The sequence below is a fragment of the Leptopilina boulardi genome, unplaced genomic scaffold (genome assembly GCF_019393585.1).
Source record: "Leptopilina boulardi isolate dan_hultmark-lab unplaced genomic scaffold, ZJU_Lbou_2.1 LbouV2_144, whole genome shotgun sequence".
NCBI lineage: Eukaryota > Metazoa > Arthropoda > Insecta > Hymenoptera > Figitidae > Leptopilina > Leptopilina boulardi.
This window is the reverse complement of record NW_026137690.1, coordinates 61725-78620: the sequence shown is the minus strand read 5'-3', so window position 1 is coordinate 78620 and position 16896 is coordinate 61725. Positions and strand designations below refer to the sequence as shown.

Below are 16896 nucleotides of genomic sequence, written 5' to 3'. Positions count from 1 at the left end.
AATATACTTAAGTATATAATAATAATAATAATAATTTTATTATATTTATATCATTATTATAATGACTGTATTACATGTATATATTTCAAAAAAAAAAATGAATCGAATTTTTTTTTGTACTTTTTTCCCAATTCAAATTTTTCTCATAAAAAAGTAAAAAAAAATTTCGCTAAAGTTTTAAAAAAATATATATGTCATATATCATAGACAATTAATAAATAACAATTTAATGTTAATAAGAAAAATAAATAATATATTACATAATTAATTAATAAATATTAAATTGATAATAATAATAATAGATTATGAATATTTTATTTAAAAAATAATTATAATAATGATATAAATATAATAAAATTATTATTATTATTATATACTTAAGTATATTAAGGAGATTAGTATTTTTTTTATTAGGAAGCAATATAATTAACAAAAAAAATTCAATATAAAAATATTTTTTTATTGCTTTATTAAAGTTTTCTTATTATTAAGCATTTTGTATAAGCGCGCTTTTATCGACCTATAAGAGAGTTGTCGTAGCGCAAGCGCAGTAGCGTTTAGTTAGGGTCATTGGCAACTCTGTCGCCATCTTTCTTTTCTCCGTTTGTGAGTTCTGCGAGTAACATCGTTTGTCAAAAGGAAATAAGATTCTTTAATTAAATTTTCATTAATTAACCGAGAAGGTTTGATTTTTTTTTTTGCTATTTTTGTCGGCAAATTTTTATTAATCTCTAAACAATGGAAAACGACGCAGGTGAACTTGTTGACTTGTACTGTCCACGAAAATGGTAAGTCACACGTGGTTTTCTTTTTTGTTTTGTACTATATGTTTTCTCTATTAATGTTTTTTTTATTAATTAATTCAATTATATTAAAAATAAGTGTTTTAATTTGTTTTCTGTGAAAAAATAATATGAAACTAGAGAGTACGAAAGGAAATTACGATTCGCGATTTTCACAATGAATTTTTGTAGGTTATGTTTCGATTTCATTTGGCAGATTGTTATTTTTATTTTTGACAATTATTAATTTGATTTTGAATTTGTAAATTATTTTCTTTAGTTATTAATAAACGTGAAGTTTTGAAGTTTTATTTTCAAATTTTTTACTATTGTTTTTTTTTTTTACAAAATTTGACGAATTTAATGATTTGCGACTAAATATGCCGCAAAAATATAATCGTAATACTTTTGGAAATGTAACCGCTAAAGAATAATTGGCAATTATTTATCTGTAAAACAAATGTATAAATTATCGTTAAAATAAGACTTATATTTTAAAATATATAATTGTTTAATTTAATTTTAATGGAAAATTAGATTTTAATTAATTTTTCTTAAGCGAAAAATTGAATTTTTAAAAAAATATAATTAAACTTTTTTTTTTCAAAATTAATTGAAAATTAAATGTTAATTAATATTTATTTAACTGATAATTGAATTTTCAGAGAAATTTAATTACATTGTTTTTAATTGATTGAAAATAAAATTTTTGATTAATTTTTTTTTTTTTTGAATTGAATTGTCCAAGAAATTTTATTAAATTTTTTGTTTTCAAATTGATTGAAATTAAAATTTTTAATGTAATTTAATTGTTATATTAATATTTATTTAATTTTGTTATATTTTTAATAAATGAATATTTTAATTTTTTTATTTAATTGAAATAAATAAATTTTTAAAGTTATGCAAAAAATGGAAGGAAAATTAATCATTTTGTAAAAAAAAAAAATTTACTTTCTTTTTTATTTAATTAAATAATTAAAAAAAAAATTTTTTAAATTAAAATAACGATTTTTACTTTTCTCCTCAAGGATTAAATTTCTTTTTCTTTATTTGTAGCTCAGCGAGTAACAGCATCATTCACGCCAAGGATCATGCTTCAATTCAACTCACTTTGGCTGATGTTGATCCAGAAACTGGTCGCATGAGCGATACTTTTAAAATGTATGCCATTTGCGGACAAATCAGGCGAATGGTACGTTTTTTTTAAAAAAAGAAAAATTTTTTTAAATTAAGACAAAATTTTGTTTAGAATTTCTTTTCAAAATTAAAAAAAAAATCTTGAAAAATTCTAAACAATTTTTGTTAAATAGAAATTTTAATTAAAATTAAGAATTAAAAAATTCTTAATTATGTTATAAAATATGAAAACTACATTTTTTTTTCTTAGAATCTATTTTTCCTACAAATTAAAAGAAAAATCAAAATTTTTTTGTAAAAATCATTTATTTTTACGTAAAAGATATGAAATTTTCTTTCTGAATATAGAAATCTTTTTTCATTGGCTTTTTATTGTAATTTAAATTTAAAATAAATAAATAAAATAAAAATAAATGTAATAATTAAAAAATCTTAAGTAATAAAAAGAATAAAAAGAATCTTCTTAAGAAAATAAAATTAAAAACTTGTTTTTTTAATTTTCAGGGTGAATCCGATGACTGTATTGGCAGACTAAGCAAAACAGACGGAATCCTCGCGAAAAACTTTTAATTTAACGAAGGATGTATAATAATTATAAATAAAAAAGGAAAAGAAAAATTTTGGAAGTTTTAATTCTTTGGTATTTTTCTTTTTCAAAGTTCCTTTTTTTAAATGAATTAAAATTACAAGAATTACAAGAAAAGTCGAAAAAATCAATTTTTTATTTTGAATAAATATTTTATTTCAAATAACTATTGTTATTGGATATTAAATTCATTTTATTAATTCCTCAATAAGAATAATTCAAAAAAATTTATTTCCAATATTTCAGAATCGCAGGCCTCGGATTATACGACTTTTTCGACTATTTCCGACTTTTTTTTTTTTTTTTCAAAAATACGACTTTTTTCGAATTATTTTAATAAAATGCGACTATTTCGACTTTTTTTTTTTAACATTTTTTAAACAAATTTTAAAAAATAAAATATATTTTTTTAGTATAAAATACAGATCTTCTTTATTTCAATTATATAACAAATTTTTAACGAAAATTCTTCACTAAATTAATTACTTTTAATAATTTTAATGAAATTCATCACAAATTAAATTATTTCAAATTATTTTTCAATTAAAATTTTTATGAAATTTAACAATTGTTTATAATTTTAAAAAAATTCAGTTTCAATTTAAAATCAAAGAAAATTCAATTATTTTCTAAATTTTCAATTTAAAATCAACTAAAATTGAATTATTTTCAAAATTTTCAATTCAAAATTAACTAAAATTCAATTATTCTCAAAAATTTTAATGCAAAATTAATTATTATCAAATTTTCAATCAAAACTCAACTAAAATTGAATTATTATCCAAAATTTCAATTATAATTCAATTATTTATAAAATTTTCCATCGAAAATTTTTTAAAATTTAACAATTTCAATTATAACTTTAAGGAAATTCAATTTTTACATTCTCATCACATGAGAAGGTATTATAATTGGTCGAAAATTGACTGTTTCTATTTCCATGAAATCTTTACGTTTTGAAGTGCCCTGAGTCGAAAAATCATGGTCAGGCGAAAGTGTCTGTCTTTATATAGACACAATAACTTTTGTAAATCGAAACGAATCGATTTGCAATTTTGCACACACAATGTCGCAAACAAGTACACTTGCATGTACCTGTACATGTTCATGTACTTTGTTCCAATTCTTTTTACAGGTTCGTTTTCTGCTCTTGTACAAGATTGTTTAAAAATTGTTTAATTAAAAAAACTATTTTAAAAAAATAATGGAGATGTGATACTATTCCCTTAAATGTATTCGTTCGCTCAAATGTTTCATATATTTAAAAAATCCAAATACTCAAAAACACTAATAATTTCGCGTCATACATTCGAGCGTGAAACGCGAGTTCCATGATGAGAATGTTGTCCTTAAAGTCGAAGAACTTTAAGAAAATTAATCCTATATAATAATATAATTATTATATATAATTTTTATATGAAAATATTATAATATAATATTAAATGTAGAGTCATTCTACACTTTTAGGTTTATTTTGTGCAAGAAATTGCAATAAAATAGTCTGCCTAAAAAAAATTGAATTTTTTTGTGAATGTGGTTGACAGACTATTTTATTGCAATTTCTTGCACAAAATACACCTAAAAGTGTAGAAAAAAATTGACAGCCCAATACATGTAGAGGAAGAAAAAAATTATCACCCCTAAGTCAACCACAATCACAAAAAAATTCAATTTTTCTTAGGCAGACTATTTTATTGAATTTTTTTCTGATTGTGGTTGACTAATCTGTTGTAATTTTTGTCTTCCTCTACTTGTATTGGGCTGTCAATATTTTCTACACTTTTAGGTGTATTTTGTGCAAGAAATTGCAATACAATAGTCTGCCTAAGAAAAATTGAATTTTTTTGTCTATTTTTTTGTGATTGTGGTTGACTAATGGGTGGTAATTTTTGTCTTCCTCTACTTAACATGGACGATAAGCGTTACCCAAGAATATGTTTCGAGAGAATTAAAATTTTGGCTGATAGTAATAAGAAAGTCGATGCGAGATATAATTGGGCTCACCAAATTAAAACCATATTTTTTAATAGCATGGGAGCGGAGGAGATCTGGAGTTCCTTGTCTGGTGACGTTTTAAAAATGAATAAAAATAAATTGTTGAAAAAATTTGGAAATTTTTTAGTCAGTCAGGACTTGGAGAGACTCCAGAACTCCTCTTCTCTGAAATTTTATTCGCATTTGTCCTTATATGATGGTCTCCAACCGTATCTGAATACGAGATTGCCACTTCCGATTATCAAGATTTTTGCTCAGATGAGAATGTTGAATATTTTCCAAACCCAAATAATATCTAAAAACAAATGTTTTAAGTTCTCGAAAGAAAGCAAATGTAACTGTGAGGAACGGAGACCAATTTTCGATGAATATCATTTAATTATAAATTGTAAATCTTTAAGCGATATTAGGAAAAAATATTTTAATTGTGTCGACGATGAAGAATTGATGAGAAATACTTGGTGGAAATCATTGAATGATAGAAGCCCGTCATCAATTAGGAAAGTAGTAAATTTTATCAAAGAAATATTAAATTGTACATATATTTTTAAGATAAAAACTGTCATTTAATGGAATATATTATACATACACTATGAAGAAAAAAAAAGTAAAATCAAACTCCTTTGTATGGATTATAAATCCTTTAACAAATAAAAATAATAATTAATTAATATTCGAAGCAAATATCTTTCAATTGATTAAAATAAAAATTAATTAATTCAACCCTCATAACAAAAGGATATCCCTAAGATATCCATATCAATGGTCGATATCCCAGAATGGCCCCAGGATATCTTGGGATATCCAAACCGCCGGTCTGTGGGACATCAATAGGACATCCATAGGATATCAACAGGATATCCCTAAGACATCCACAAAATATCTATTGGATATTATATCGCAGGATATCCATGGGATATTCTTAGGATATTCACGGGATATTTAATATCTCAACATATATTTTTAAAGGTTAAAATTGTTAAGCTAATATAATGAATAATAATATAATAAAAACAAAAATCTTATGAGCTTCTAATTTATTTTAAATGAAAATTTGATTTTATTTTATTTATATAAAATTTAATTCACAGAATATTCTCATACTTAGTCTCATAATAACTTTAAAAACAGTATCCAGAGAATATCTTTTTGACATCCAGAAGATGTACTGAGAATATCCTGAAAATATCTGTGGGATATCCTGACGATATCTATGGGATATCTGGAGGACATTTATGAAAGTCTATAGAGATATCCAGAAGATATCCTGTGGATATCCTCAGATATCCATGGGATATCTAAAGTATATCCAAACCGCCGATTTTTTGGATATCCTTAACAGATCCTTTTTATATCCATAGGATATCCCCAGGATATCTGCGGGATATTATCAATATATCCCAAGATATCTTGTGTTATTAGGGGTGGACCTGGAATTATTATATTTATATTTTAATTAATGTGCTTCTAATTTAAAATACATAATTAAGTAAGGCAAAAGGAAGTTGAGTACATGTATAAAACATGAGATTAGAATTTTTACTGCTTTAAAATTTTGTTTTCAAAAATATTGACCTTTAAAATTATCAACTAGAAATAAATAAGGACCTGGTTCAGGGCACAAAAATACATTGGAAACCGCTATCAGATCTAAAAAAAACCTTGTAGATATTGTATTGTATAATATAGCTGCTTTTAGATTCTTATTGTTTATTATAAAAATAAAGTATGAAAAACTGTTATAAAATAAAATTATATCTTTTGCTTTATTTTAATAAAGTTAAAAATATCCATTTATTTCCATTAATTTACTTACATAGCAAACATTTTTTAAAAAATTTTCGTTCTTTACATTATCAGTGCTTTAAAATTTCAACATTTTATTACATAATAATATTAAATTACAGCAAAATGAATTAATCGATCATTTATTGTTTCTGCGACAAAAATTTGAACAATAATTATTAACATAAATAATTTCATTTTTAAATAATTATGTTCCTAAACCTATATGGCATCCCACGTGAAAATTTTTAATAAGGACTGACGCCCAAAAAAAATTTCTTTTCTCAAGTCTTCTAATGTAACCTATTTTTGATTTTAATTTATATTATATTTAATAATAATAATAAATTTTTAAGCTTACAACTTAAAGTTAAAAAAAAATATTTTAATATTCTAAAAGTTATTATTTCCTTTTGTGCAAATATCAAATTACAGTAAACACGAAAAGATAGTAATAAAAAAAAGTCGCTTCTACAAACTAAATTGTAAATTTTTTTGTGATTATCCAAGACAATTTTACTGTTTCAAAATTTTAACTTTGAAAAAAACATCCCAAATACAATATTTCAAAACTGACAAATAAATGCATATTTTATTATTAATTATTAATTAAATAAAGAAACATTTTTGTTCTATTTACAATACTTATTATTATTTTTAACAATGATAATAAAATAAAATATTCTATTCATATAATCAATGTTAAAAAATATATATTAAAAAGAGATATGAATTATTAATGTATCCAAGTATTTCTAAAAAATTTTATTTGATATGGATTTCTACTTTAAAAATTTCAATTACAAAAACTGTAGATTTTAATGTTCTAAAAGTTATTATTTTTATCATTTTTTTATAGACAAATATTAAAAGCAGTAAACAATCATTAAACTAAAAAGAAGTCATTGGCAAAAGTTAAAATATAAATTTTTCATATTTATTGAAGAGAATTCAACTGCTTTAAAATTTTTACTTTGTAAAAATAACTCAAATACGGAGACGAATGAATATCTCTTACAAAAGAACTATTGAAATTTATTTAATAATTAAATTATTTTTTAAATTTCTATTTAAAAAAATTCTTATTTTACAAAACATTTACCTATTAAAGAATATTTTTATTTAAACTAATTTTTGTTTAACACAATTATCATTTTAAAAAGAAATTATCATATTTAAATTTTTAACTGAAAGAATTATTATTTCTGCGAAACTCCATTTGACTGAACTTTTACTTGTCTGAAATGATATTTGATAGAACTTTTACATATCGGATCATACACCTATAGCCGAAACATTTCATCGGGAGTTTTAAAATCCACCAATCAAATATTATCAAGAAAATTGTGATTGGTGGATTTTAAAACGATAATTGAATAATTTTTAATCTGTCACCACCAAAATTCCTATGGAATATTCATCCGTCCGCAAATAAAAATTTTAATTAAAATATTATATGACAATAATTTTTTTAAGGTTTCAACTTAAAGGAAAAAAAAATATTTTAATATTCTAAAATTTATATTATTTCTTTTTGTGCAATTATCAAGTTATTGTAAACACGAAAAGATAGGAAAAAAAGTCGCTTCTTCAAATTAAATTGTAAATTTTTTTGTGATTATCGAAGACAATTTTACTATTTTAAAATTTTAACTTTGAAAAAACTTTTCAAATACAAAATTTCAGAACTATCAAATAAATGCATATATATTATATTTTGTTATTAATTATACTGTATTTTACGGAAAAAAATGTCTTCTTTACCCTCACAGCACCAGATATCCTTGGATATTCCAAAAACATCCCTTGGATATCCTAGGGACACCCCAGGGATATCCTAAGGATACTTTAAGGATATCCAAAGTAGCGTCGGTTAGGATATCTTAGGGATATCCCAGAGATATCTGAGGATGTCCCTAGAACGTCCCAAGGATATTCTAATCATTTCCCCGGATATTATTAGGATATCCTCAGGACGTCCTAAGAATATCCCTGGAATAATTAGGGATGTCCTTATAGGACGTCCTAAGGATATCCACAGTATGTCTATATTATCTTAAGGGTTAGAATATCCTTGAGTCGTTCTAAAAATGTCCCTAAGGTATCCATAAAACGACCCTAACATACAAATTAATTAAATAAAAATGGAAAACATATTTTTTGGATGTATTTATAATGTATTTCCAAGATATCTAAAATGATTTACCTTATCTACAAGAATTCTTTTTTCTACTTTTTCTTTAAAAAATCTCTTGAAACCAACTTAAGGTATCACATCGGCACTAATCGGAGTCAAAAGTTTGTAGCTCGCATTACTACTTCCCGCACTATACTTTCGCCCTCAACTCCCTATACTCTCAGCCCATACTGTACCTACTTCTACAAATACACTCGTACACGTATACCCAACACTAGCAGCGATTGGAAGGAGTAGGAGGTTTGACAACGTCGCTATAAGTCTCGCTTTGACTACTGTGGACTACTGTCTCTCTCTAACTAATGTTACCATCCTGCGATGTTGCCACATCAAAGTGGCGGGTGTGCTATATATTGCAAATGACGTTATGAAATAGAATTTTTAATTTATAATTACAAATAAACGGCACGGTAAATTATAAATTTCTTTGTATATTTTAGTTCCAAATTTATTCGTGAATTCAACATTAGTTTTTTAAAAAAATTTATAGAAAACTTCTGATGATATTTATGAAAATGTACTTCTCCCCCATACATTAGTCCCGTCTCCCATGCAAAATAAGCAACTTTGATTGCTAATATCTCTGGTTTCGTACGGCGAAAATTCTTCATATTTTGCAAATTTGTCAAGAATGATAATAAGAACATATGGTAAAATTTTCAAGAAAATTTATAGAAAACGGTTTTACCGATGTGATACCTTAAGCGCTAACTATTTGTATAAAAAAATCGCTATCTCAAATAGTAAAAATTTGAATCATAATGATATACTAGGGAGATATCCCTAGAATATTCTCAGGATATCCCTAAAATATCCTACGTAACGGCGGTTTGGATATTCTGAGAATATCGTCAGGATATCCTACATTAGTTTAGGATATACTGAGGATATCCCTTTGTTGGGAGGGTATATGTTTATTATTGTTTTTAACAATAATAATAAAATAAAATAAACTATCCACATCTTTATCCAAAAAAGAAAAAAATAATAATATAAATTTGAAATTAGGAAATTTATTACTGATCTAACTTTATAGAATAATGTTTTCAAAAGATTTGATTAAAGTTTTATAATCAATGTTAAAAAATATGTAATAAAAAAAGATATGAAATATTAAGGTATCTAAACTTTATTTAGAAAATTTTATTTGGTATGGATTTCTGCTTTCAAAATTTCACTTATAAAAAAAATAGATTTTAACTCGGATTTTAATGTTCTAAAAGTTATTATTATTTTTATCATCTTTTTATGGTCAAATATTAAAAGCAGTAAACAATCAAGATAAGCAAAAAAAGTCGCGGGCAAAAGTTAAAGTATACACATTTTTTATGTTTATTGAATAGAATTTTACTGCTTTAAAATTTTAACTTTGTAAACAACGTCGCAAATAGGGGGACGTATGAATATTTCCCACATATAAGAACTTATATAGCAGATTTATTTAGCAGAATTGTTCTTTTATCAAATTTTTGTATTTATCCGAATATTCACTTAAAAGTATTTTCATTAACTGAATTACCATTTAACAAAATTTCTATTTAACAAAACTTTTGTCAAATAATATTTTTATTCAAACTAATTTTTTTTTTACAGAATTATCACCCTATTGGAAAAATTATGACCGTTATAAAGACCCTAATGAGGACTGTAATTCCGGTACTAAATACGCCTGTAAATTTTAAGTCGAATTTACAGTTGTAATTACCACCATTGTTACGGTTATAATTATACCCGTTTATAATAAGTGATTTTTTGGTGACTTAGAAATCTATAATGATATTGGAAATTTTTTTTTTAATTTAAGTTTTCGATAAAATGTATTACTGAATCTTAATATTATTATTATTATTATTTCATTTTTATAACAACGACCACCAATATATGGACAATTTATAATATTAGAATTAATATTATTAATGCAGGGCAAATTTTGAGATGTGTTGGTTTAAGCTCTTTGGATATTTTAATGTTAAAAAGATAAAATATTGATTATTTTTTAATAAAAAAATAAAAAAAGTAAAAAAAAATAGTAAAAAATTATAGCTCTGATAAGTATTTTATATTTTTTTCATGCAAAGCGCCTAGCCTTTAAATAGACTTAATCTGCAACCCACTGCCTACAGTTGAATTTTGTGTTTTACAATTACAGTTGAAATCATATATCAGGTAATATTAATTTATTTTTTCGAATTGTTAAAATTCCTATTTTTCAATGAAATATTTTTTTATTAAACCTTGCGTGCCTAAGCTGGGTCCATCTGACCCAGGCAACTTTGTTTTCATGTACTTCAACATATTCGTTTGAAAATCGTTACTCGGGGGGGTTTTCAAGTTCGCTGATTACGAATCCGGTGTCCGTTTTTCAAAATTTAAAATGTCGGAACCAATATGGCAGATATATTTTTTCAATTTGACGGTTTTGCTTGAAACTGGTCATTCAGGGGTTTTCAAGGTCGCTGATTACGAACCTGATATTAGTAAATTGTATTGATTTTCAATTTTACTGTTCGCCATATTGGATCTGCCATTTTGAATTTTTGAAAACTAACACCGGATTCGTAATCAGCGACCACAAAAACCCCCGAGTAACGATTTTCAAGAGAATCCGAACGTTTTTTTAAAATTCGTCCACCATATTGGATCCGCCATTTTGAATTTTCTAAATTTGACGTCGGATTCATAATCAGCGACCCCAAAAACTTAGCGAATACCCAGTAATAATCAAATTAATTTAATTATATTTCTTTTGTACTGTACACTTAAGTTCGCCCTGTCGAAGAAGGTGTGCGACGACATGACTTTTTGTGGGCTATTTATGTACCCTAGAGTATCAAAAGATTAAATATTTTTTGCAATTATATTTGTAAAATATTACAATTATAATTTAGAAAAAAAATATTAAGTATCCTGATATTAAATCTTTTTTTTAAATGAAATTTAAGCAGCTGGGTACGTTGGACCCGCAGCTCAGACACTCACGTCCAAACATGAACTCAGGCACGTAAGGGTTAAAAATAGAAAAATACTAATAAGTGATATTTTTATTATATTATTGCAGCATTATATAAATAAAAATAAAATCAGTTCAAATATTATTGTGATTTTCACAAGTCTTCAGATTTTGAAAAAATGACCTCTACAAAAAATGTTCTACTTCTGTCTTTATTTATCATTGCCCTGATAAAGGATAGTTTGTGTGTGTTACCAGTAAGATTTATTATATATAATAATTTCAAATTTGAAAGTAATTTACAAATTACTCTTAAGAAGTGAAATTTGTTTATTAGATTATATAATAAAAAATTATTTTTTAGGCACAAAAAAAAACATCAGTTATCCATGTTGATTTAGATGACGATAACTTGGTAATTTTTTAAAATAAATAATTAAAATATATTGTAGTAGTGTTTTTCAACTTTGATTTGTTGAAGTTATTAGGAAGTTAATAATTTTTTGCATTTTCAAATAAAACAAATATTTTAAAATACTTATATTTATAAAATAATATTATAAATGAAAAATATAAAAATATTTTTGTACAGTTCGTATAAAAATTATAAAACTTATGTAAAACTGTTTATTTAGGGGCCAATCGAAAAATATAAATCTGAAAATCCACCATATGTACCTTCAATATTGGTAGAATGCTTCCGAGAATTAGATAGTAGAGTACAATCCAAGGAACAGACTGAACAACTGTATTTAGTAGGCGGTGGTATAGAATCTGCTAAAGAATTGATGGAAAAATTGCTTGATGAAAATACTAATGTGGATCTATCGTTATATTCAGTACAAGTTATTGCCAAAACTGTCCTATACTTTCTAAGGTTAATTTCATTAATGTATTTTAAAACATCTTAGAAAGAAGATTAGCTGACACTGTAAGGGGCGCATGAATTTTTCCTATAATTAGAAAGAAATTTTAATTTTTTAAAGAATTTTATATGACATAATTATTTTTTTTTGACAAATTTTCATTTTTTACCTTTAACAGAATTTCTTTTTAAATGAATTTTTACTGAACAAAAAATTTTTAGATAACGAAATTTTATTTCACAGAATTCTTTTTATTTAAAACAAATTCTAATTTAACCGAATTTCTAATTAATTTAGAAACAATTTGTCCATATAAAAATTTGAACAAATAAAGATTAGTTAAATTAGAAATTCTAGCATGTAAAAATTTGAAGTACTTAAAATTCTATTAAATTATAAAGTTGTGTAATGAAAAATTTTACCAAATAAAATTTAGCACATAAAACTTCTGTAAATTAAAAATTTGTTTCGAAATGAATTTTTGTCAAATGCTAATTAGAAAAATAAAAATTTGTCAAAATGATAATAAATATACGTCTTTAAAATAAAAATTGTAAACAATGATTTTTATTATAATCACGCGCTCCTACCGTAAAGCATAATTCAGATTTTATTTATAAGAGAAAATAATGAATTAAATAGAAATTACGAATATACACCACCACAGCACCGAAACTTTCCTTTTCCTTTAGATTTTCTAAAAATTTATATATGAAATGTTCGGAATATTTAATTGTAATGTTTAGTGAAAATTGTGTAAAGATTTAAATGTCCCGATTAAATAAATGTTTATAGTGTGAAACTTTGTTAAAAAATTCCTGAACATTTATTGAAGTGGGACATTGAAATCTTTACACAATTTTCACTAAATATTGAAATTATAAATATTCCGAACATTTCAAATTTAATCTTCAGGAAATCTTTAGGAAAATTTCGGTGCTGTGGGGGTATTTATTATTTTTACTTGAAGTATAAATAATGTTAAAAAATTAATTTTTAATGTAAAAATATGTGATCGTAATGAAAGCTTTATTACTTCCTGGGATAGAAGAAAAAAAAGAAAGACGTAGAAGTTTATATTGTATTTTTGCAAGATTCCAGGGAATTGTTGGAATTACCAGAAAAATGATTCCCCTAAATCGATTATTCCCAGTGGGAAATTTACCATTGGCAAAAGAGTAGCTCAATATTGGCAGCATTGGCTCAATATTGGACAATCATTGGTCCTACCCTCACAACACAAGGATATTCAGGATATCCCTGGGACGTCCTGGGGATATCCATTTGCTTTTGGCGATTCGGATATCCCTAAGATATCCTCTGGATATCCATGGACATCTCTAAGATATCCCAGGGATATCCAAACCGCCGAAAACAAATCGATATCCCCAGGACGTCCCAAGGATATCCTGAATATCCTTTTGTTGTGAGGGTATAATGGCCCAATGGTTAGCATTGGTAATTTCCCACTGGATTGTTTCTTATCACTGAAAAAAAAATTTAGTGTTTTCAACAAAACCAACCAAAATTTGGTTGATTCAAACAAATAGTTTGGTTGCTTAAATACCAATAAAAATGTTTTGTTGGCCCAACTAAATTTTGGTTGCTCTGACTAAATATTTTTCTTAGTGTATATATTCTTGTAATCCTAGAGCACCTTTTAAGCCTAAACTCTTATTACATTTTTCAGAATTTTCTTTTAAATGTATTATTTAATTTCAGTAATCTGGAAGAGTCTATTATTCCTCCGAATTCGATGTATGTATTGTCAGCTGCTGTAGAACACTCAAAAGCATTAGATAAAGAAAAAAAACTTAAAATTTTCATTGACAACCTTCCAGAAATACGACGAAATACACTTGCATTGATAATTATTCATTTAAAACAAATTGCAAAAAAAAGTAATTACGATCTGACAGTAGTGAGAAATATTGGAACGATATTTGGACCAACTTTGATTCAAATCAATGATAATAGAATACCAGGCAAAGAGCATTTGAAAAGCTATAATGATTCTTTGCACAAAGTACATATAAATGTTTTTTTAATAACATTTTTGCATAATGAAAATTGTTATTTTTAATTATTATTTATTTTTGCAGATTATTTCGGGATTTTTAGATCTTCCATTCAAGTACTGGAATTCCATTGTCGATTATGAAACCGTTGTAAGTATATAAGAGATTTAAATGCAAAAAATGGTCAATTCCAAAAACTGAGTATAAATTCTTTTTCTTTTTTGAAATTACCTTTTATTTCTTATATTCTTGCACGCGGATTATTGTTTCTTATGTCGAAATATATAATTTTTTCAATAAATAAATCATTTCAATTATTATTAATATATATTTATATTTTTTTATATAAAAAACAGACTGCCTATAAACCGTTTTTACGGAAAAAAAATGATGTAGAGTCCTCTATGGAGAGTGCTTCAGGTAGTGCGTCTTCAGAAAGTGCGTCTTCAGAACAGATGGTAAAATTATTTATTATTTTTAATGAACATAAAATAATAGTTTGTTAATTTAATTAAAATTAATTAATTAATAACTCTACGTAGGGTGCTTTATGTGATCCCTAATAACACAAGATATCTTGGGATATATTGATAATATCCCGCAGATATCCTAGGGATGTCATATGGATATCAAAAGGATCTCTTAAGGATATCCAAAAAATCGGCGGTTTGGTTATCCTTTGGATATCTCTATAGACTTTCATAAATGTCCTCCAGATATCCCATAGATATCGTCAGGATATCCCACAGATATCATTAGGATATCCCACAGATATTTTCAGGATTTTCTCAGTATATCTTCTGGATGTCAAGAAGATATTCTCAGGATACTGTTTTTAATGTCATTATAAGAGTACGAGTGAGAATATTTTGTTAATTAAATTTTATATAAATAAAATAAAATGCAACTTATTTTTCGAGAACTATTAATATTAATTATACATTAAGTGCATGAGTTTATTCAAAAACTTTGAAAAATGCGTTTCAATTCTTCATTTAAAATAAATTAGACCCTCACAACACAAGGATATTCAGGATATCCCTGGGACGTCCTGGGGATATCCATTTGCTTTTGGCGATTCGGATATCCCTAAGATATCCTCTGGATATCCATGGACATCTCTAAGATATCCCAGGGATATCCAAACCGCCGAAAACAAATCGATATCCCCAGGACGTCCCAAGGATATCCTGAATATCCTTTTGTTGTGAGGGGAAGCTCATAAGATTTTTGTTGTTATTATATTATTAATATTAATTATATTAGCTTAACAATTTTAACCTTTAAATATATATGTTGAGATATTAAATATCCTGTGAATATCCTAAGAATATCCCACGGACATCCTGAGGATATTCCATGGATATCCTGCGATATAATATCCAATAGATATTTTGTGGATGTCTTAGGGATATCCTATGGATGTCCTGTTGATGTCCCACAGACCGGATATCCCAAGATATCCTGGGGACCATTCTAGGATATCGACCATTGATATGGATATCCTATGGATATCCTTTTGTTATGTGGGATACGTCTTCAGAAAAGATGATAAAAATTAATTATTATTTTTAACGTGCATGAAATAATAGTTTGTTGGTTTTAATTGAAATTAATTTTCTATTAACTTTTAATATTATTCACACATAAATATTACGTAGTGAAAAATTATAACTAACAAATCTGTTTTCTTAGATATTCTATTCTAATTACAATGCGTAATTGTTAACCTAACTTTAAAAATATTTATTCCACAGCGCCAAAGAATTTCCTTTCCAGTTCTCATCTTGCTTTCTCCTCCTTAACATTTACCCAATTTTTAAATTTATATCTTATTCTAATCATTTTCTCAATCTTCTCTTCCCTTTCATTTTCCTCTATTCTATACAGTAGAGGAAAAATGTTTTTTTTAATAATTTTATTTTTCCTCTATTTTTTTTTACAAAATAAGCTTCTACTTCCTTTTAAATTTATTAAAATTGATCAATTCTATCAAGCGTTTTATGATTTTGAAACAAAAAAGTATTTTTGCCTCTTGTGAGTCACCAGTTTCAATTTTCATTCATACTGAATTAATCAATCTTCATTTTTTTTCTGTTCACAATCTTTTTTATTTTTAATATGGTTGATATTTAATGTTTTGTATACAATTTATTATATTTGTAATTTAAATTTCTTCTTTTTTAGGCAATGAAAGAGAGAAGAAGGGGTAGAATATTTTAATTTTGAAGATATTTCTGCGATGAATTAATCAATGTAATATATCCAAAAATAAATGACAAGAAAATAAAAGATTTAACAAGTGATATTTCGTGTATGATTTTTGCACAGATAGAGCTATTTTACAAATTTTTTATTCAATTTTTTTATGAATTTTTAATAACATTGGAAAAAAGTGTTGAAATTGGATAGATTATTTGGAAGTAAAACACGTATAAGATGAAAGATAAGAAATTGTAACAGATAAATTAAGACTTTGTTGAACAATTATAATGTTAATTTGACAAACATAGAATTGACTTTAATGTATAGATTCTTTACTGAATTCTTTAAGTGAGCCGTACAAAGTTTAACGTA

The 16896-nt window shown here is 25.3% G+C and overlaps 2 protein-coding genes across 2 annotated transcripts; both read left to right on the top strand.

The window, feature by feature from the left end:
• Positions 1-580: 580 nt before the first annotated feature.
• On the top strand, positions 581-2555 carry LOC127291611 (40S ribosomal protein S21). Its single transcript, XM_051320814.1, has 3 exons — positions 581-788; positions 1842-1977; positions 2427-2555. Exons 1-3 carry the CDS (start codon positions 739-741, stop codon positions 2490-2492), a joined length of 252 nt encoding a protein of 83 aa, XP_051176771.1. The 5' UTR covers positions 581-738; the 3' UTR covers positions 2493-2555.
• A 7943-nt stretch (positions 2556-10498) lies between these two features.
• On the top strand, positions 10499-16625 carry LOC127291608 (oligophrenin-1-like). The gene is made up of 8 exons (XM_051320810.1): positions 10499-10651; positions 11544-11692; positions 11800-11850; positions 12071-12312; positions 14024-14327; positions 14404-14469; positions 14676-14777; positions 16507-16625. Exons 2-8 carry the CDS (start codon positions 11615-11617, stop codon positions 16540-16542), a joined length of 879 nt encoding a protein of 292 aa, XP_051176767.1. The 5' UTR covers positions 10499-10651; positions 11544-11614; the 3' UTR covers positions 16543-16625.
• The last annotated feature ends 271 nt before the right edge of the window (positions 16626-16896 follow it).